The 23,592-nt window shown below is 39.3% G+C and overlaps 1 protein-coding gene across 1 annotated transcript in view; it reads left to right on the forward strand.

Moving 5' to 3' along the window:
* Window positions 1-23,592, forward strand: part of NCOR1 (nuclear receptor corepressor 1) — a 197,874-nt gene that overhangs the window by 87,996 nt on the left and 86,286 nt on the right. The window contains 7 exon segments of the mRNA XM_017862217.1: window positions 5,992-6,020; window positions 6,022-6,096; window positions 6,098-6,112; window positions 10,954-11,171; window positions 12,796-12,858; window positions 14,227-14,366; window positions 22,852-22,978. Of these exon segments, the coding sequence (XP_017717706.1) occupies window positions 5,992-6,020; window positions 6,022-6,096; window positions 6,098-6,112; window positions 10,954-11,171; window positions 12,796-12,858; window positions 14,227-14,366; window positions 22,852-22,978 (667 nt within the window).

Raw genomic sequence — 23,592 nt, forward strand, 5'->3', positions numbered from 1 at the left:
AAAAAAAAAAAAAAAAAAAGTATAGTTTGCTATTGATAGATTCTAAGTTTGCAAAGTTTGATTTTTTTAAAACCTGTTGCTATAGGGAAGCTTGTGTAGTATTTACTCTGAAAAAGAGTTTTAATCTTAGACTCATAGGAAAATGAGACATATTTATATTTTTGTTGAAATTGTGTTCAGAGGTTATTATTGGCAGGAATTTTAACTTCTCTCTCCAAATTCTGATAGAGACTGCCCCAACCCATTTTTATAGTTCAGCTTGTTGCCATTCCATGGAGAGTGAGTGTGGTTCTCTCTATGTTTTTGTTGAAGTAGTGAATACATATTGGAGATTGGAAGCCAAAAACCACTGTTGAATGTTACTATTTGGGATCTAGGATTATGCCCTACGTAATAGTTTGATTCTGTGTACATTGTTCTTGCTAGCAGTAAGAATTTCATCCCCTAGTAAATGCTGCATTTTTCCAACATGAATTGCCATCTGGTAAGTCTGTCACTGTGCGGGTAGCATTACTGTGGTACTTGCTAGTTACCTGCGGTAAAGCAAGTCATGTTATAAACCATATTCTTCATTTCCAAATGCTTGATTACTTTTCACAGGAACTCGTGCCCTTCTTTTTATACTAACACCATTTTCCCCTTTATGCCAGCATATTTTTATTCCCTAACGGTATTCAGAAGCGTATACTTAGGTAAATATAGCAATTTTGAAATTGGAGGAATTTCTGTCTGAACTGTTAGCTAGTCACTAGATCAAAAGAATGTTTTAGACAAGTTAAAAAGTTCATTATATCAGCAAGAGCTTTAGACCCCAGAGTGCTCTACCCCTTTGTAGCTATGTGACTCTAGGTGGGTCTTTTCACTTGGTGAGCCTTGGTTTCCACATTCATGAGAGGGGGGACAATAATACTTAGGTTGCATGGTTAATGAGAACTGGGTATGTGTGTCAAGTACCTGGAGTGCAGAGTCAGGCACAGAGAGTGCTCAATAAATGGTAGCCACTGTTATCTTCGTTGCCATCACCATAGTCTTGTTTTTTGGTGATTGACAGCTTTCACTCTTCAGGAAGTTAGTCTGAAATTCATTTGGCTTAGGAACACTAATTGTTAATATGTTTTGATAAGATAGGCTTAAGGTATTTTCTGTTTATTTCCTGAAGTATATTTTTAAAGAAAATATTGTCCAGTGGTGAAATGGTATTTCATATTCTTCCTCTTGTAAATTTTTATTTACAATTGCTGCTTGTTATTAAATTTAGTAATTTAGTTTTTTGGCAACTTATTTTCTGCTGAGTGGGAACTTGTCTTTCTGTTTTCTAAAAATGTGAACATTTTAACAAATATAATTAGCATATATATATATAGTTAGATATTCATTTATATATAGTAGTAATGAATCTCAGCATAAACTATTATTTGATCTTGCCAAAGAGGACCCAGATGAAACTGAATCCCGTTCTTAAGTTATGTTGAAATACACTTACCAGGTCAAGCATGGTGGCTTACACCAGTAATCTCAGCAGTTTGAGAGGCTGAGGGAGGAGGATTGCTTGAGCCTGGGAGTTTTGAGACCAGCCTGGACAAAAAAATTTAAAATTTATACAAAAGTTAAAAAATTGAAAAATTTGATTTTCTGCCAAAAAATTTAAAAATTAGCATGGCACATTGGCATGCACTATAGTGTAATCCCAGCTATTCAGGAGGCTGAGGTGGGAACATCGCTTGAGGCTGGGAATCAAGGCTGTGGTGATCCGTGATTGTGCCACGGCACTCCAGCCTGGGCAACAGAACAAGATCCTGTCTTTAAATAAATAAAAAAAAAAATCCGGGTGCGGTGGCTTATGCCTATAATCCCAGCACTTTGGGAGGCTGAGGTAGACAAATTGCTTGAGCCTAGGAATTTGAGACCAGCCTGGGCAACACGATGAAACCTCATCTCTACAAAAATTACAAAAAAATTAGCCAGGTGTGGTGGTGTGCGCTGGTAGTCCCAGCTACTCAGGAGGCTGAAGTGGGAGGATCGTTTGAGCCTGGGAGGCATAGGTTGCAGTGAGTCGAGATTGCACCACTGCACTCCAGCCTGGGTGACGTAGTAAGACCCTGTCTCACAATAAAAATAAAATAAAATAAAAAGAAAAGAAATACACTTAACTTTTACTTTTTTCTTTGAATTTTCATTTTGTTTTACATGTGTTCTAGAATATTCATTCATAGTGAATAGCTTGTTATTTGACCGAAGTGTTTCATGTTGTATTAACTTCCTGACAGAATTAAACTTGTTTTATTGACTCTCAAGTATTGGGTTTAAAGAAGGGGGGAAAAGGAAAAACCTGGACAACGAGCCATTGAGAATATTTGTGTCTGTATAGGGAACTTTTAGAAGGGTTTCTTTTGAAGGGGTGGACCTCTTGCTCCAGCCACCCTGCAGAGTTGAGGGATGTAACTTGTAACCTTCATCCTAGACCATGTGGATTGATTGGCACTTCTCTTTACAGATTTGCCTGAAACAAAAGTAGTAGTTCCAAGCATCTCTTGTTTAAATTGGAGGTAATTCCTTACTGTCTTGAATGTCAGTGGCAGTTGTTTTGATAGGTCTTTATGCATATTACACAAAGGTGAGGTCCTCCAGTTGCTGCTGACTGCACTTCCTTTCCGCTCACCACTGCCTGATTAGTATACAGAGTGGTGAGAAGTTGTACTGGACAGGTGCCAAATACTTCTCTAGACTCTAATCCAGCAACTCTGTCCATTTCTTTGGATCGTTTCCACACTTTATGCAGAGCCAGGAGCTGTTGCCTTCTTTACACTGATTGGTTTAAACAGGTGCTGCAGTTGTTTCTTATTCTCTAGCACCAGGGAAAGGGGAGTGAAGTTATTTGTTGGCTGGATTTTAGACAGCAGGGAACATGTGAGATTACTTTGAAGCTCTGATTGGCATTAGAGGCAGAAAAGTATTGGGGAAATAAGATTAGCATGTGTTACCCAAGTCTAAGGGGATACTGAATCTCTTTCCTTACCTTCTGCTGAGTTGACATGTCCTTATCGTATCTTTAGGCTATAAACCATTTTCTGGGTTACACAGCTCACTTGCTAGGCAGAAGACATGATTTGTCCTTCCTGTGCCATCTTACTGGTTCAGATTGACACATGGGTGCTACATTGGTTGCAGGGTTAGGTTATTAGCATTTAAACAGGTCTTGTGACCACTGTAGTGTCCCAGGGAGTCCGAGCAGAATAAAACTTGCCCAGTTATAAAGCAGACCTACTCATGGTTTGAAAGTTTAAATTTTAAAATCTCCGTGATTGATCAGTTTTCTCTAGCAATAAATACCCAGAAGAAAGAGAAACTGGCAGTTAACCAGGGTGAGAAGTTAGTAAGGTCAGATAAAGCAAGTGAAGGAATCATGGTACTGAAATGCTTTAGCAAGTACAATAGTAGGTACAGTTCTCACTGGCCTGTGAAAATTTGATAGACTAAGGGTTTGAAGGTCACGATGAGGACAAAGCAGGATCAGCCACAATGAAGGCGTGCGATGGGTGGTTGTAGTTGGAGAGAAGACTTTCTGATTTTAGGATCTAGGAGGCAAAGCAGTGCCCACTGCCGATGAGGCAGTTGTGATTTTGCATGTGGGGAGTTTAATGGACATGACCTAAAAGTGTTTTAACTGTGAGATGTTATGTTGATTGAATGGCGAGTGTTAGAAAAGCCATTGACATGCATTTTGAAATCTGAAAAATAATGTCAAGGCATAATGAGCCATGTGATGCAATCACTTATATGTTCTAGGGAATATTTAAGAAGTCATTCCATAACACCAAAAGAGAATGTCGACATAGGGAGATTTTATGAAACGTGAAAAGGAATTATTTTAAAATATCACAGTTCAGCAGTGTTCTGGAAGTGGACCAAGAAGGATTCATTTTCTTCTTTCCTTCCCCCTTGGATTAGAAGGAGGCATAATGTGAGTGGGACTTGTTTTGGGGAGGCGAATAAGGCCTTCGTTATCTTAAGGAAAAAGCTAAGTGTTGGTTTTGATGAATAAGTAGAAGACTTTGGAGCACTATTAAGGGAAATTTTTCTTAAAATTAATGAGTTACTTCCATGTTGTCTGGTGAAAACAGGTAAGAGGACAGGTAGAGTTACTATGAGGCAAGATTGACATTAGCCTCGATCAGAATGAACGGTCAGGATTGGAAGGTAAAAACTTTTCAGATAACCAGAATAAAGGAATTTGATTTTTGTTTTATCCAACATACGCATACACCTATCATCATGGTCCAGACACTCTCCTGGGAGCTGGGGATGCTTAGAGAAGTAAGATTGGATTCTTGTTCTTGATGAGATGATAAGGCACAGAGAGCCAGACGGATGCTGATAAGCAGGCACTAAGCTGCCTAGTGACAGTGCTACAAGCAGGTGTGGGCTGTGGTGAAGAGGGAAGGAGGTGGGCCCAGAGTTCCTCTGTGGAAATCAAGAGAGGCTTCATAGGAGATACAGCATTTTGATCTGCATTGTAGAGATTATGTGGGACTTTACCAGGCAAGGGAAGGGTAGAAAGCTATGCAAGTGCTAGGTGTGTTTAGGTGAGTCCAGAACAGCGAAGATGATGTGGCATGATTTGGATTGGAGGGAGGTGTGCACGGGCCAGCCTGCTGTGCTGTAAAGATGTGTTGGAGTTCTGTTTTAATTTGGTTATACGGTCTTGATTTCTGAATTAAATAAAAATGTAGGCCAGTCACAATGGCTCGTGCGTGTAATCCCAGCACTCAGGGGAGACTGAGGTGGGAGAATCACTTGAGGTCAGGAGTTTGAGACCTGTAGCCCCAGCTACCTGAGAGGCTGAAGTGGGAGGATTGCATGAGCCTTGGAGTTTGAGGCTGCAGTAAGCTAAGATCACACCACTGTACTGTAGCCTGGGTGACAGAGTGAGATGTTGTCTCTTAAACAAAATACAGCAGTTCCCCCTTATTCACAGGGGATATGTTCCAACACTCCCAGTGGATTCTTGAAACCGCAGATAGTACTGAACCCTAATATACTATTATATATAGATATATATATATATATCCACACATATATATACACACATGTATATATACATACACATATATACACATACACCTATGATAAACTTTGATTTGTATATTAGTAAGGAATAAGTAACAAATAATAAAATAGAGCTATTATAGCAATATACTGTAATAGAAGTTACATGAATGTGGTCTTTTTTCATATATACTGCACTGTAGTCACCCATTTTCATACTGCAGTTGACTCCAGGTAACTGAAACCACAGAAAGAGAAACTCCTGATATGGTGGGGACTACAGTAGCATTCAGTGCACCCTTAGTTTCACTTTTTTCTTTTAGAGTCACAGGTTTTGCAAATGAGACATCAGAGATAAAAGGGTTCCTAATCTGACTGCTCAGCTTAGAAATATTTAAGCATTTTACTTCTTTTCACTTTATTATATCTTTAGTATTTTTCCTAATTACTTCAGTCTTAGTAATGACAATAGCTGTTTACTATTCCATTAAGTAGACTTTAGCTCAAAAGTATAAATGCATAAAGATGTTTCTTACAGCATTATAGATAGTGATGAAAAAATTGGAAACATATTAAGTATCTAAAACATGATAAATTATTTATGGTTAGCAAATTTTAAGGTAGAATTGAAATGCTTGAGTGACAGATTAGATGTGGAGGTTGCCAAAAAAGAGAACCAACCCCAGATTTCCAAGTAGAATCTTAACATTTTCACTTTCTCATGGGTCCAGATGCTATGAGCATTTGTGTCTGTGTCAGACCCTTTAAGCAGTACGTATAGAATACATTAAAAACCTCTAGACTGGTTTTTAACACACGGTCACCAGTTACATGGTAAATGACTAACAATCATTTAAAATTTTTTTGGATAGACATAATTTATCACACTATAAGGAGCTATTTCTGTTGCCTTTCAATTTTACAAATGATGGTTGATTCTAGCAGCAAATTGCCCGACCCTCGCAAGAAGAAAAGTAGAAGAAAAGAAGAGGATAAAGCAGAAAAAACAGAAAAAAAAGAAGAAGAAAAGAAAGATGAAGAAGAAAAGATGAAAAGAAGACTCCAAGTGAGTTAAATAATTAGTTATATAATAAGTTAAATGTTTATTTTTATTTTAGTTTTAGTTTTGTAGATTTATGGAGTACAAGTACAATTGTCACATGGATATATTGCATAGTAGTGAAGTCTGTGCTTTTAGTGTACCATTGCCTGAATAGTGTACATTATACCCATTATACCTCACCCACCCCCTCATATCCTCCCACCTGTTTGAATCTCCAGTGTCTATTATTCCACTCTCTATATCCATGTGTCCACATTATTTAGCTCCCACTTATAAGTGAGCACATGTGATAGCTGACCTTCTGTTTCTGAGTTATTTCACTTAAGATGATAACCTTTAGTTGTATCCAAGTTGCTGCAAAATTATAGGTTTTTTTGTTTTGTTTTTTTTTTTTTTTTTTTTTTTGCAACAGTGTCACGCTCTGTTGCCCTGGCTGGAGTGCAGTGGCATGATCTCGGCTCATTGCAAGCTCCACCTCCCAGGTTCATGCCATTCTCCTGCCTTAGCCTCTCAAGTAGCTGGGACTACAGGCACCTGCCACCACACCCAGCTAATTTTTTATATTTTTAGTAGAGACGGGATTTCACCGTTAGCCAGGGTGGTCTCCATCTCCTGATCTCACGATCTGCCCGCCTTGGCCTCCCAAAGTGCTTTTATTACAGACATGAGCCACCGTGCCCAGCCTAGTAATTTTTAAATAATGAAATTTAATCTGCTGAAATTTTATTTTATTTACTTATTTTTGAGACAGTCTCACTCTGTCGCCCAGGCTGGAGTGCAGTGGCACGATCTCGGCTCACTGCAACTTCTGCCTCCCAAGTTCAAGTGATTCTTGTGCCTTGGCCTCCCAAGTAGGTGGGATTACAGGTGCGCGTCACCATGTCCCGCTAATTTTGTGTGTTTAGTAGAGATGGGGTTTCACCATTTTTGCCCAGGCTGATCTTGAACTCCTGACCTCAGGTGATCCACCTGCTTCAACCTCCCAAAGTGCTGGGATTACAGGCATGAGCCACCACACCTGGCCGAAATTTTAGAGACATCTAATAGTTACGTGATTAAGTTGATGTGATTAAGGAATAGAATGTTATAGTAAATGTAACTTTTGACTTAATGAACTTATTTGCAAGTCATGAGTTATTACTACTTTTCAGAAGGGATGGGTTATAGTAATAAATACTTTCCCCCAGGATATATTGAATGTAATTTAATCTTTGATTTGGAAGATTCCTCAGGTTCTGTTTTTGAGTCTCAGGTAGTATATATTAGATAGTGTAAAAATGCTAAGAAAGGAAGAATTTTTATATTTTAGCTTTATTGCTAAAATATAAAATTATTTTATATTCCAGCTTTATTGACTTCGTCATATAAAATGGAGTTTTGGGTTTGTTTGTTATTGTTATTGCTGTTTTCTTGGTTATAAAAGTGCATTATAGAAAAACAGGAAAAGAAAGAAAAATATAATGAAAATTAACCTATGATTCTGCCACTCAGAGAGTTATTGTTGATGCTTTTGTGTACATACAGAGGTGTGGTAGGTGTGGGGGCATGACAGTGGTTTGGTTTCTTTTTCCCCAAGAACTAGTTTTGTAATTTACATGGAACAAAATTCGCCAGTTTGAAATGTGTACATTGATGTGTTTTGACAAGCATATGCACTTGCGTCACTATTATCACAATTGTGATGTAGAATGTTTCCATCACCCCAAACAGTTCCTGTATGCTCCTTTGCAGTCAGTTTCTCTTTCCTCATTTCCAGCCTCTGGCAGTCACATATCTGTTTTGCTTTCTCTAGAATTACATAAAAATGAAATCATGCAGTATTTATGGCTTCTTTTACTTAGCATGAATGCCTTTGAGATTCACTTAGGTTATTGAATGTATCAATAGTTTGTTCCTTTTTAATATTTATTATGTTATTTCTTTAGTCCTTGTGGAACTATTTAAGATTTACCTAGTTTTGTGGAAGCTAAAGTAGCTAGTTGCTTGCCATGGTTTTAAAAGAGACAGATATTCCTCTCATTGTAATTTTATACCTTAGGAAGATACCTATAAGGGAATATATTTTTTTCTTTTAATTTAGGTTAAACATTTTTTGGGCCATGTAACCAGTGGTTCTTCTCGCATAGAACTCTGTCATATCTTGATTTTATTTTTTTGTTGAAATTTCTAAACTATTTAACAAGCTTTCATTTATTATCTATGTGAGCTAAGTCTTAGGGAGAATGTGAAAATACATAAGATGTATACTATTCCCAGGTAGTTCATGATTTAGTAGGGGAAAACTAGGTAAAGTACAAGTATTACTTTAAGAAATAAAAGCCTGGCAGTAAGAAGTCAGCAGACAACCAGTTAAGTGCTTTGGCAGATGAAGAAGAGGTCGAGGCTACTTCTCTCTGGATAATTTGGAGGACATTATGCAGATGCTAGTGGTTAATGTGGGTAAGGTAGAGGGAATCACATGAATAGCTAGTGGCAGATAATGATTTCATTAGACTTAACATAGTGTGCATCAAGAAGAGAAGTGGAAGGTGGATTGGAGTTAAATTATGTAGAGCTCTAATGAAAGCCAAACATGTTAGACTTCATTCAGGAGGCTGTGCGGTGTGTCTGTTTGGGAATAGTTAGAAAGGGATTAGAATGGATGGAGTGGTTTATTGCCAAAACTATCCTGCTAGAATATTGATTCATTGGCAAGGTAGAAATGAATAGACTAGAGATATGAATCAGGGAGGCCAGTATGAAAGGCCAGGATTGGGGTACTAAGGTGTTGAATAAGTGTAGTGATAGTAGAAATAGAGATGGTAGAATTAGTGAGAGAGGCATTTGTGAGATGAAATAACCAAAACTTGGCATTAGATCACATGCAGGAAGTATGGGAAAAGGGAGAGAGCAAAGGATGATATCAAATCTGTAAACCTGAATGATGATGAACATGGTAGGAGTGTTAACAACAGATGATTAGAGAATGACTTGGAGCAAGGAGCAGAGGTGAGGATGAATATGATTTTGGATATGTTCAGTTTCTGTTGATGGGAAATCCAGGTGGCTCTTCCAGCAGGTAGTTGGGAAGACCAGCCTGAGTCTTTGGAGTTGGGAGGTGTGTCCAAAGATAGAGATTGGAATCTTCCCAGTAGAACATATGAGAATGGGTAACCTCACATAGCTCTAAGGCTCTAGGAGAGAGCCTTGGGAAATCCCTGTATGAAAGGATGAGAGGAGCCCAGCACAGTGGCTCACTCCTGTAATCCCAGCCAAGGTGGGAGAATTGCTTTGGCACAGGAATTCATGACCACCCTGAGCAACATGCTGACACCCTGTCTCTACAAAAAATGCAAACATTAATCAGGTATGGTGGCACGTGTCTGTAGTCCCAGCTACTCGGGAAGCTGAGGTGGGAGGCTCCCTTTAGCCCAAGAGATTGAGGCTGCAGTGAGCTGTGTTCGCACCATTGCTCTCCAGCCTGGGTGATAGAGTGAGACACTTTCTCAAAAACAAAAATCAGAAACCCAAAAGAAAGGATGAGAGGAGAAAGGTCTGTCTCCAGAAGGAAAGCCAGAGTAGCAGCAGGGATATTTCAAAAGCTAAGTTTAAAGTGATATGAAAAGAAGAATTAACTGCAGCGTCAGTTGTGACAGAAAGACTTGTGGGGAAAATTGAGAAGAGGTCATTTGATTTTGTAGTTTGCAAGTCATTGGTGACTTTTGAGAAAACATGTTTTAACAGGAGGCTGCAGAATAGAAGCCAGCTTTATAAGGGAATAAGTAAGTAAAGGGAAAGGGCTATGTAGTAACTTCAATTTAGGACTGAAGGGGAGAGAATTATTTTTGAAAAAAAATCAACATCTTCCATTAAGCAAGAACAATTCAGTCTTTGAGTATTGCCATCTATCCATTCATTTGCAAAAATGTACATTGAGTATGTTTTCTTAAATATAACAACCATGAGAGGTAAGTAGTACAGAGAAAGGTCTTCCAGTATTACATGTAGTACTGTTGCTATTAATAGAACTACCATTTTTCTACATGCCTGAGACGATGGTAAGCACTTTATATCCTGAGGGAGTTTTAGCTTGAATAATGGCCAATTGTTACTTGATGCTGACTGTGTTCCAGGGACTGTTCTGGGTACTTTATTTAACTCCTTCAGTCCTGGCAACAGTCCCATGAAATAAACTCTTTTTCTTATTATACAGATGAGGAAACTGAGGCCCATGGAGGCGAGGCAGCTTGTCCAAGGTCATCACATGGCTAGTAAATCACAACTGTGGTACAAACCCAGGCAGCCTGGCTCCAGAGGCCGTTTCCTAAGCATTAACCATTACTGCCCAATTTGTACATAATTAGTATCAGACATGATTTAGAGTATTGAGTCTGGTTTTATAACACAATATTGTGGATTGTTACTATAGAAAAGGCATCTATCATGAAGATCATCTATTTTAGCTTCTTCATTTCATACATGAGGCAACCTAGACCAAAGGCAAATAAAACCCCAGAATTTCTGCCTTTTGGTGTAGGCTCTTGCCTCTGGATTGGAGGTCTAGGGCTTTTCTGCTGTCGTTTGTTGCTTTCTCATGGAGTAGTTTTGGTTTCTAAATCAGTTGGTTTGAAATGTGTTTAAATTTTAAGTCCATTAACATGTAAAATAGGTCTTATAAAATATCTTCATTTTAGCTGGTCGAAACTCTTAACAATTATGGTATGGCAGAATTGGTTTTTTTTTTTTTTAAAGTGAGATTAGGTAGTTTTATTCAGTTTCTATTTAGATAATATTCAAAACTAAAACCTTCTTTGATGTATGTATACTTTTGAATCACACAAGTTTTCATTTACTTTTATGTCCAGAGAAAATACCAAGGAAAAGGACAAGATGGATGGTACAGCAGAAGAAACTGAGGAAAGAGAGCAAGCCACACCCCGGGGGCGAAAGACTGCCAACAGTCAGGGCCGCCGTAAGGGCCGGATCACCAGGTCCATGACAAACGAAGCTGCAGCTGCTAGTGCTGCAGCTGCAGCGGCCACTGAAGAGCCCCCACCACCTCTGCCACCGCCACCAGAACCCAGTGAGTGGAAGAGATTGCCATAAACAGGCCATAATTTTGTTTGGGATTCTGTTTCACCGCTAGGATAGGGTAGGAGGGACTTTTAATATTGACAACCTAGAAATAATCCTGAAGTGTGGTCTTTAAATTTTTTTAACTTCAGTATCAAAGTTTTTTGAAAAAGAACATCACCCACAGTCTTGCCACCCCAATACAGCTGTTTTTCTTTTTTATTTAGTTGTTAGCTAGTCAGCATGTTACTGTGTCTTCTGATATCTTAACTTGGTATATATCATAAATATTTTCTAATTTCTAAGTAATTGCCATTTTTATTTTTTAATGGCTGTATAATATTGAGGCATGACTTCTCTAACCATTCTCTTATTTCTGAATGATTAGGTTGTCCTCTTCCCTGCTTTTAAAATGTATATAGCACTATAATAAAAAAATCTGTATTGACATAGTATTTTGTTTATGTTAAATTATTTTTCATGGAATAAATTCCTACGCAAGGGAATACTGGATCTAATAGTTCAAGCATCTTTCTGTCTCTAAGTATTGTCTCATTAGTTTATAAAAAGGCTAGATTAATGATAGAGTACCACTGTTAATGATTCAGAAGTACCAATGTTACTGTAACATGAAGTATGAAAGAAAATGCAGTTTAGGGAATGGCAAGAATGAGATAGGGGCACTAACTAGATAGGAGGAGGAACGATAGGCTGGGGCAGGTCACGATGGGCCTTGTTTGACATGTATTTTGCTTTGATTATGAAGTGGGGCACTTGCACAGGTTTTTAAATAGAGGAATGCTGTGATTAGATTTGTGTCTTAGAAAGATAACTGGTAGCAATTGTGGAGGTCAGGTTAGACAAAATAAAGGCTGGAGGCAGAGGGCCCGGCATATATGCAGTGGCCCAAGCAAGGAGGGGATGGATTCAGAGTTGATGCATGTCATTGGATGTGTGTGGTAAATGGGAGGCAGGATTCAAAAATTAGTCTATCAGTCTAAGGAGCCTATTAGTACTTTAAGTGACTTGGTGAATAGTGGTACTATAAATTAAGAAAGGGAATGTGACAGGAGCTCATCTCAGGCCTGGTGTTCTCAGGTTTTTTTTTTTTTTTCCTGAAGCAAAAGAGAACATATTCAGTTCATGATCCATCTTTACCCACTGGATGTCAGACACTCGGGGATGAACTAAGAGGTCTTCAGGAGTTAGGACAAGATGGAGGCTTAGAGAAGAGGAGAGGGAATTGTGCTTGGACAGGAAGGAGGAGGGTTGCTTCTTCCTTTGACACTGCAGGAGAGGAGAGGTGGAGATCACTAAGTGGGAAGCTACTGGGTGAGGTGGGACTTCTCCAAAAAAAAAAAAAAAAAAAAAAGATAAAATGTTTAAAAAACAGACATGGAGAGAACTTTTAAGAACATTGAAAAAGATCGTAATATTGAAGTGTTGACTTGTTTCTTTTAGTTTGGTGGAGGAGAGGTTGATACTATCCTATCCTATTTCTGCAGTTTCTTTCACCAAATGCTTTTACGTAGTCTTTTATGTCAGATAAACAGATTATATAATTATATGATTGGTTTGAATGAAGGATTTAACTTTGTTTTTCTCTGCCTGATTGGGTTCTGTCTTTATTTTAGTTTCTACAGAGCCTGTGGAGACCTCTCGATGGACAGAAGAAGAAATGGAAGTTGCTAAAAAAGGTAAATTGTAGTCGTTCTGGTTTCTCAGGTTTTTGTTTTGTTTTTTAGGGTTAATAGTAATGAGTGAGATGGAACTAATGTTTTTAAAAGGCAAACAGGACTCAGAAGTGACTTTAAGAGTTCTTTTTTGGTAGTATAGTACCCAATAAAGTACCCCCAGTGTGCCTTAAGATGCCCAGGTTTGAACGATTTGAGATTCTCTCTACAGTTTTATTTTGAATGTCATTTAATTAAAGAACAAGTAGGTCATTTTCACTTTTTTAGAGTGATTATGACTATATGCTATTGAAATTGTTTTGGAATGAATGTTGATATAAACTCTATGTTTCTATTAATTAAAAGTTATATTTATAGGATGGTAAATACTTTTGTCAGTTTGCATTTGGTAAGTCATTTAATTATAAAACACTAGCAAATTGCTCTGTGATTCAGAGGAAAGAGCATGAAGTTTGTAACCAGGCCAACACAGGTTTGAGTCCTGTCTCTGCCACTTTCATAGCTTTGTGGCCTTCCTCTTACTCTGGCACTTTATGGACCTTGTGCTTTTCTATTGTTGCTTGTTAATGTACTATAATTTGAAATTGAACTAAAATTTCTAATAGGATAATTAATTGGTAATATTGAGAAAGATTAGCTAATTTTTTGGTGGTTAAATATTTACCTTGCAGTTGTAAAGATGAATTATTGTAAATAGCTTGACATTTGAGTGACACATTTCAGATTTTTTTTGTATCTTCCCATATATATGTATACAAATGCATAGATACATATTCTTTGCACATATGTGTGTGTTTATGTGTGTGCATATATATATATAGATAGATTAGAGAAGTGTTAAATTGCATAAGTTTCTGTAATGCATTGTATTACCATAGGATTTTTTTAAATTGGCTAGTATTTTTCTGATGGCATTGGTTGATTGTGAATTGACTGAGGACAAATATGGATTATAAGTGGAGTCATATATATATCTTTAAATTGTGTTCATCATTTATATATGATTACCTTATTGGCTTGATATATTGTGTCCAGAGATCTAGATGTACCTAATCATTTAGTTTGCAAGTATTTGAGCTATTACTAATGTGTCTAATGTTGTCCTAGCCCTGTGGGAGATACATGGGAAGGACAAGGTTTAGCCCTTCTATTAATGAGCATGTTTTAAATTCGAGGGGGAAAAATATAGAACTGTAAATGAGTTTTGTTTCAATAAGTATTTTTGTAAGTATCAAAGTATATATAAGTAATTGAAAGCACACTTCTAGTGTCAATGGTTGAAAATACAGTGATTAAGTTAATTTATTATTTCTCTTGTTTGCTTGATCAGGTGACTGTTCAATTAACATTTGGTCTGTTTTTAAAATGCAGGTCTAGTAGAACATGGTCGTAACTGGGCAGCAATTGCTAAAATGGTGGGAACGAAAAGTGAAGCTCAATGTAAAAACTTCTATTTTAACTATAAAAGGCGACATAATCTTGACAACCTCTTACAGCAGCATAAACAGAAAGTGAGTATATCGGGGTGGTGAATCTTTTACTTATTGTTTTTTACTTAGAGTGTTGTTGTTGTTGTTTGACATGGAGTCTCAGGCTAGAGTACAACAGTGCAATCTTGGCTCACTGTAAACTCTTCCTCCTGGGTTCAAGCGATTTCCTGCCTCAGCCTCCCGAGTAGCTGGGACTGCAGGCACCCACCACCATGCCCGGCTAATTTTTGTAGTTTTAGTAGAGACAGTGTTTCACCATGTTGCCCAGGCTGGTCTCGAACTCCAGACCTCAGGTGATCCACCTGCCTCAGCCTCCTAAAGTGCTGGGATTACAGGTGTGAGCCACTGTGTCTGGCCTTGATGTTTTTTTCTGAGCTTCAGAGATTGGTTATAAGAGAAACCTTTTTGTATCTTACATTTTTATTTACTGCGCTTATATGTAAAAGGTATGCTAAATTTTTAGTACAGGCTAGTTGTTTCTCTATTTATTGCTCAAGGAGTAAAGTTTCTATTTGTATTCCTAACAGTCGAAACAAGGCCCATGGTGACCTGCCCCAACTTATCTTTCCTCCTCGGAAGTTTCTGTTTGTAGTAAAGGGAATTAAATACTCTTGAATTACTGTAGGCCGGATTTGAAAAATACAAACTTTTTCGAGGTTGAATTGAAAACTTTAGTTGGAGGTCTGTTGATGATATTGAGTTAATTGATTTGGTATATTAGACATTTTTTCAGAGAGAAGATTCCATGGTATAAATATTAAAAACCAGGGAGTATAACATTATTGGAAATTCCTTAATAAGAAAGTTCCAGTGTAGTGGTTGTCAAAGACCATAGAGCTTTTTGATGATTCCATGAGGTCACGGCTATTTTCATAAAAATATCAATCAAATGTTACTTACTTTTTTTCAGTATATGATGTTTGCATTTATGGTGTCAAAGCAGTGGTAGATAAAATTGCTGATGCCTTAGCATAAATCTTGGCAGGGAACCAAACGATGCTAGTACTCAATGTGTTTTTCATCTCTGAGCATTTGCAGTTTTTTCTTAAAATGTCACTTAAGAATGTCCTTGATGATGCAGTGAAAGTTAGTTTTATTAAATCTCGCCCCTTGACTGTATCTTTTTATACTTTGTGTCATGTAATGGGAAGTAAACATAGAGTTCTTCTGCTCTATACCAGAATATGATGGTTCTCTCAAGGAAAAGCACTTTGGCAATTGTTTGAGTTCTAAGTTGCACTAGTCTCCCCTTTTTCATGGAATGTCATTTTAGATCGAAAGAATGACAGACAAACTATGTTTTCAGACTGGGATTTTGGGAGACATTTTCTTGAAAATTAATGAATGAGGCTGTCTTTCAAATAAAATAACTGATAGTATTTGTCACCACTTTAAAATTTTGAGTTTTCAAGCAAAAAATGAGAATTTTGGAAATAAGTTTCTCTAACCATGAGCTTCACACCTTCTCATTACAGATTTTCCGATGAGATCAGTGGTAATAATAGCAAATGTGATAGTTGTTATTGTGTGATGAAATGTATCCAAATTAGAAAAACTTGCTTTAACTCAGTACTTTCCAAATGGCCATTTCATGATGTTATAATGTGATTTGGTTTGACTGTGTTGCCACCCAAATCTCATCATTAATTGTAACTCTCACAATTACTGTGTGTTGTGGGAGGGACTCAGTGGGAGATAACTGAGTCATGGGGTGGGTCTTTTTCTCATGCTGTTCTCATGATAGTGAATAAGTCTCAGGAGATCTCATGGTTTTATAAAGAGGAATTTCCCTGGACAAGCTCTCTTTTTTTGCCTGCCCTATCCATGTGAGATGTTACTTGCTCCTCCTTGCTTTCTGCCGTGATTGTGAGGCCTTCCTAGTCATGTGGAACTGTCAGCCCTTTAAGCCTCTTTTTCTTCCAAGTCTTGGATATGTCTTTATAAGCAGCATGAAAATGGACTAATACAAGAAATTGGTACCAGTAGAGTAGGGCATGGCTGAAAAGATACCTGAAAATATGGAAGCAACTTTGAAACTGGGTATCAGGCAGAGGTTGGAACAGTTTGGAGGGCTCAGAAGAAGACAGGAAAATTTGGAAATGTTTGGAATTTCCTAGAGACTTTTTGAATGGCTTTGACAAAAATGCTGATAGTGACATGAACAATAAGGTCCAGGCTGAGGTGATATCACCTCAGATGGAAATGAGGAACTTGTTGGGAATTGGAGCAAAGGTGACTCTTCTTATGTTTTAGCAGAGACTGGCAGCATTTTGTTCCTGCCCTAGAGATTTGCAGAACTTTGAACTTGAGAGAGATGATTTAGGGTATCTGGTGGAAGACATTTCTAAGCAGCAAAGCATTCTAGAGGTGACTTGGGTGCTGTTTAAGGCATTCAGTTTTATGAGGGAAGCAGAGCATAAAAGTTTGGAAAATTTGCAGCCTAACAACGTGATAAAAAAGAAAATCCCATTTTCTGAGGAGGAATTCAAGCCCGCTGCAGAAATTTGCATAACTAATAAGGAGCTGAATGTTAATTTCCAAGACAATGGGGATAATTTCTTCAGAGGATGTCAGAGGTCTTTATGGCAGCCCCTCGCTTCACAGGCCTGGAGGCTAAGGAGGAAAAAATGATTTTGTGCCCTGGACCCAGGAACCCCTGCTGTTTGCAGCATAGGGACTTGGTGCTCTGCACCCCAGCAGCTCTAGCCATGGCTGAAAGGGGCCAAGGTACAGCTTGGGCCGTGGCTTCAGAGGATGCAAGCCCCAAGCCTTTGCAGCTTCCATGTGGTGTTGAGCCTGTGGGTGCACCGAAGTCAAGAATCGAGGTTTGGGAACCTCTGCCTAGATTTCAGAGGATGTATGGAAATGCCTGGATGTCCAAGCAGAAGTTTGCTGCAGGGGTGGGGCTCTCATGGAGAACCTCTGCCAGGGCAGTGCAGAAGGGAAATGTAGGATCAGAGCCCCTACTAGGGCACTGCCTAATGGAGCTGTAAGAAGAGGGCCACCATCTTCCAGAATGGTAGATCCACCTACAGTTTGCACCCTGCGCCTGGAAAAGCCGCAGACACTCAACGCCAGCCTGTGAAAGCAGTAAGGAAGGAGGCTCTACCCTGCAAAGCCACAGGGTCAGAGCTGTCCAAGACCATGGGAACGTGCCACCTCTTGCATCAGCATGACCTGGATGTGAGACATGGAGTCAAAGGAGATCATTTTGGAGCTTTAAGGTTTGACTGCCCTGCTGGATTTTGGACTTGGATGGGCCCTGTAGCCCCTTTGTTTTTGCCAATTTCTCCCATTTGGAATAGCTGTGTTTACCCAATACCTATGACCCCATTGTATCTAGGAAGTAACTAGCTTGCTTCTACTTTCACAGGCTTATAGGGGAAGGAACTTTCCTTGTCTCAGATGAGACTTCGGGCTATGGATTTCTGGGTTTATGCTGAAATTAGTTAAGACTTTGGAGGACTGTTGGAAGGCATGATTGATTTTGAAATGTGAAGACATGCGATGTGGGCGGGGCCAGCGGCAGAATGATATGGTTTGGCTGTGTCCCCCCACAAATCACATCTTGAATTGTAGGTCCCACAATTCCCATGTATTGTGGGAGGGACCCAGTGGGAGATAACTGAATCATGGGGCAGGTCTTTCTCATGCTATTTTTATGATAGTGAATAAGTCTTATGAGATCTACTTGTTTTATAAAGAGGAGTTCCCCTGCACAAGCCCCCTTTTTTTTTTGGCCTGCCACCATCATGTAAGATGTTACTTGCTTCTCCTTGCCTTTTGCCATGATTGTGAGGCCTCCCCAGCCATGTTGAACTGTAAGTTCATTAAACCTCTTTTACTTCCCAGTCTCAAGTATGTCTTTATCAGCAGCGTGAAAATGAACTAATACATAATGGATCATGCATTGATAAAATATTGATAATTTGTTTTTAATATACCAAATATAAGATAGATTTTAGATTTTTTTCTTTTTTCTTTTTTTTAAGATGGAGTCTCGCCCTGTCGCCCAGGCTGGAGTGCAGTGGCATGATCTTGGCTTACTGCAACCTCCGCCTCCCAGGTTCAAGCAATTCTCCTGCCTCAGCCTCCTTAGCAGCTGGGATTACAGGTGCACGCCACGACACCCGGCTAATTTTTGTACTTTTAGTAGAGACAAGGTTTCACTGTGTTGGTCAGGCTGGTCTTCAGCTCCTGGCTCGGCCTCACAAAGTACTGGGATTACAGGTGTGAGCCACTGCACCTGGCCAGATTATAGATTTTAACAGGGTATAAAGGGTTCCTTGATATGGTATCAGATTTCATATTGTAACTAACAAATAAGAAGTGACATTTGCTTAGTTTTGGTACAATATCAAAAAATAATATTCATAAGTATCTGAAAAATCTGTTAAAATATTCTTCCCTTTTCCAACTACATATCTGTGTGAGGCTACATTGTTTTCTTATACTTCAACCAAAACATTAGATGACCTAATGTAATCCACAGATTAAATCGTATGTGGAAGCACCTTGAGAATTGTGCTGTCTCTGTTAGATCAGACATGGAAGAGATTTCCAGAAAGGGAAGGTTGTGCCACTTTTTTCGTAAGTCATTTTTTGTTTTGGAAAATGGTTACATTTCATTAAAAAACTAAGCCGCGCGTGGTGGCTTACGCCTGTAATCCCAGCACTTTGGGAGGCTGAGGAGGGCGGATCACAAGGTCAGGAGATCGAGACCATCCTGGCTAACACACTGAAACCTCGTCTCTACTAAAAATAAAGAAAAAAATGTTAGGCGGTCGTGGGGGTGGGCGCCTGTAGCCCCAGCGCTTCAGGAGGCCAAGGCAGGAGAATGACGTGAACCCAGGAGGTGGAGCTTGCAGTGAGCCGAGATCGCACCACTGCACTCCAGTCTGGGAAATAAATAAATAAATAATTTATGAGTTTATATTGTTTTTAATAAGTTAAAATTTTAAAGTTTTCTTAGTTTTAGTTTCTGATATAGTAAGTGTCTATCTGGCTGTCTATGTATATTTCTCTCATAAAGAAAAGTTCTTTGGCCAGGCGCGGTGGCTCACACCTGTAATCCTAGCACGTTGGGTGGCCAAGGCGGGCAGATCACACGGTCAAGAGATCAAGACCGTCCTGGCCAACATGGTGAAACCCTGTCTCTACTAAAAATATAAAAATTATCTGGGTGTGGTGGTGTGCACCTTTAATCCCAGCTACCTGGGAGGCCGAGGCAGGAGAATCACTTGAACCTGGGAAGCGGAGGTTGCAGTGAGCTGAGATCTCGCCACTGTACTCTAGCCTTTTTTGAGGCGTCTCAAAAAGGAAAAGAAAAGGAAAAGTTATTTGCGGCCTTTAATACTTTTAAGAATGTTGCATCCTTAGACCAAAAAATTTGAGAATTATTAAAGTGTGATAGTAAAGCTAATAAGATTTGAATTTATTAAGAGTATACAAGGTATAACATCGACTGATTTAAAAGGGTGTATACAAAGGGGTCTTTAGGTTAATAATAAGAATGTGAGAGTTAAAAATACGCTGTAGCAACCAAAACATGAAAAAGTCTACTGACAAGATAAAGACTTGACTTCACGAGATAACATCCAAAATGTTTTGAGACGAAGTGAAGTAAAGAATGAATCAGATGTGTATTTAAAATATAAATGTTGGCTGGGCGCGGTGACTCACCCCTGTAATCCCAGCACTTTGGGAGGCTGAGGCAGGCAGATCATGAGGTCAGGAGATTTAGACCATCCTGGCTAACATGGTGAAACCCCGTCTCTACTAAAAGTACAAAAAATTAGCCGGGCGAGGTGGCAGGCACCTGTAGTCCCAGCTACTCGGGAGGCTGAGGCAGAAGAATAGCATGAACCCAGGAGGCGGAGCTTGCAGTGAGCCGAAATAATGCCACTACACTCCAGCCTGGGTGACAGTGCAAGACTCCGTCTCAAAAATAAAAATAAATAAATGTATGCTATATTAGTCATAGTCCTTCTGAGAAACAAAATTAACAGGATATGTTTATGCATATATATAGAAAGATTGAGATTTAAGGAATTGGCTCACGCTATTGTGGAGGGTTGGTGAGTCCAGTGTCTGATGGGGTAGGTTGGTTGATTGGAGATTCTGGGAAGAGTTGCAGTTGGACCCCAAAGGCAGTTTTCCTGGCAGAATACCTTGTTTTATTTTATTTTATTTTATTTTCTCGGGATGGAGTTTTGCTCTGTTGCCCAGGCTGGATTGCAGTGGCGTGATCTCGGCTCACTGCAACCTCCGCTTCCTGGGCTCAAGCGATACTCCTGCCTCAGCGTCCCGAGTAGCTGGGATTACAGACAGGCACCACCGTGCCCGACTAATTTTTGTATTTTTAGTAGAGACAGGGTTTCACCATGTTGGCCAGGCTGGTCTCGAACTCGTGGCCTCAAGTGATCCGCCCGCCTTGGCCTCCCAATGTCCTGGGCTTACAGGTTGAGCCACTGGGTCCGACCATGAGCCACGGCACCTGGCCTGTGTTTCTGTATATTTGACTTCACATTAAGAATTAGTGAGTACTATGGGCCGGGCGCGGTGGCTCAAGCCTGTAATCCCAGCACTTTGGGAGGCCGAGGCGGGTGGATCACGAGGTCAGGAGAGCGAGACCATCCTGGCTAACACTGTGAAACCCCGTCTCTACTAAAAAATACAAAAAACTAGCCGGGCGAGGTGGCGGGCGCCTGTAGTCCCAGCTACTGGGAGGCTGAGGCAGGAGAATGGCGGTAACCCCGGGAGGCGGAGCTTGCAGTGAGCTGAGATCCGGCCACTGCACTCCAGCCCGGGCGTCTCAAAAAAAAAAAAAAAAAAAAAAAAAAAAAAAAAAGAATTAGTGAGTACTATCATATATTGAAGAAAATGCTTGGTGACGTAGTGGATTATTGCATGTGAACAGAGAGATGTAGTAGGGTAAAAAGTTGTCTCTTCCCTAGTTACTAGTGAAAGGGTCAAACAGAATGGGTTAATATTAGCAAGAGAGGGACATACACTAGGCTCTGGAAAAATCCATATAATAACTTATCTGCTGGGCATGGTAGGTCACGCCTGTAATCTTAGCACTTTGGGAGGCTAAGGTGGGAGGCTTGTTTAGGCCAGACGTTCCAGACCAGTCTGGGCAACACAGCAAGACCTCATATTCAAAAACAAACAAATAAATTAAAAGTAGCTATTATCTAATCCTTGAAAATTTACAGAATCTTCTGAAAGCTTTTTAGAAAGTGTAGCCAGTGTGTCTCTGGGATTCTCTTGCATTCCTGCTATGAACATAGAAATATTAGCCTTGAGAATTGCAACTAATTCTGTGACTCTGATATAGAAAATAATTGTTTCTCTTGAGTTAATTAATACTTTAGGTTGGCTCCTAAATATCATCCACATGAAAATGTTGAGTAGATGTACAGGTAATTTTTAACAGGGTAGTAGTGTATTTTCCTCTCCTGAGGAGTCTCACTAGGAGAGGCTGACAGCTGAAGTGAGGTGAAATGTAGGCTCTGTAAGGGGCGCAGGACAGAGGACCATCAGGGCTGGGACTTCCAGAAACCTGGGTCTGCAAACGCAGAAGATATTAAGCCTTTTATTTAGTAACATGAAGTTATAAATATAATGTCAATAGCTAATGTCTTACAGTTAAGTGCATACACATGTATTCTTATGTATATGCGACCCCAGTAGAAGAATAAGCAATTTTGCATGAACATACTTTGCAGAAGGGAGCATACTATTTTTTAAAAAAAGGAATTAAAAAAAAAAGTTTTGTTTTTTTTTTTGAGCAAGTCTTACTCTATCACCCAGCCTGGAGTGCAGTGGCGTGATCACGGCTCACTGCAGCTTCAGCCTTTTGGGCTCAGGTGATCTCCCTGCCTCAGTCTCTTGTGTAACTGGAACTACAGGAGAGCACCAGCACACACAGCTAATTGTTTTTTGTAGGGGCAGGTGTCTGGCTTTGTTGCCCAGGCTAGTCTCAAACTCCTGGGTTCAAGTGATCCTCCCACCTCAGTCTCCCAAAGTGCTGGGATTATAGACATGAGCTCCTGTGTCTGGCTGAATTTGCACTTTTTTTATAGTAAAATAAATTGAGTGGTATTGGCTGGGCGTGGTGGCTAACGCCTGTAATCCCAGCACTTTGGGAGGCTGAGGCGGGTGGATCACGAGGTCAAGAGTTCAAGACCAGCCTGGCCAAGATGGTGAAACCCCGTCTCTGCTAAAAACGTGAAAATTAGTCGGGCCTAGTGGCGGGCGCGTGTAATCCCAACTACTCGGGAGGCTGAGGCAGAGAATTGCTTGAACCCGGGAGGTGAAGGTTGCAGTGAACTGAGATCGTGCCACTGCATTCCAGCCTGGGTGACAGCAAGACTGTCTCAAAAAAGAAAAAAAAAAAAAGAAAATAAATGGAGTGGTAAAAAGAAATAATGTTCTACATTATTTCAGAAACGAAATTTTCTGTTTAGTTATTTAAATCAAATAATACTCTTTACTCCTTTAGACTTCACGAAAACCTCGTGAAGAGCGAGATGTGTCTCAATGTGAAAGTGTCGCTTCCACTGTTTCTGCTCAGGAGGATGAAGATATTGAAGCCTCCAATGAAGAAGAAAATCCAGAAGACAGCGAAGGTATCTCCAAATTTTAAATTTAGTTGTGACATCTGCTACCCAGAATAAATAATTTTTAGTCATTTGACTGTGTAGGAGTTGCTTCATTGAGGAGACAGTGTGCCAGTGTTTTCATGGTTGTTTTCATGATGTGGAGACTTCAAACTTGAACATAATTTTTTTTTTCATTTAATCAACAAATATTTATGTAGCACCTAGGATGGTCCAGAAGATCTTGGAAATGGCAGTCCTGCTTCAGACATCAAGTGCCAACATCAATAAAATACCTGTGTGTCTGTGTCGTTGCCACATTTGTTTGTTCAATTAGTATAGTCGGTTATATTTCTCTTTTATTGCCTTGAGTTTGATTTATTTTCATATTTTCATAAAGATTTATATGTACTATAGTAATGTTTTATGTAAAAGAATTAGTGACCCTAGAAGCACCAGTAGGAAAAAAAAAACCATGAAACTTAAGGAAATTTAAGAAATAATGTCTCTTTGTCATTTAAACTAATGACAAGTTCATGAAAAGGTAAATGTTTTCTTGATTTTTTTGGTTAAAAAAAAGATACGTAATTTATTTCAATTTACACTCTGACTAAAGTTTCTGTTGACTTTTTTTTTTTTTTTTT

Source organism: Rhinopithecus bieti, unplaced genomic scaffold, assembly GCF_001698545.2.
Source record: "Rhinopithecus bieti isolate Rb0 unplaced genomic scaffold, ASM169854v2 scaffold_63942, whole genome shotgun sequence".
Taxonomy (NCBI): Eukaryota; Metazoa; Chordata; class Mammalia; order Primates; family Cercopithecidae; genus Rhinopithecus; species Rhinopithecus bieti.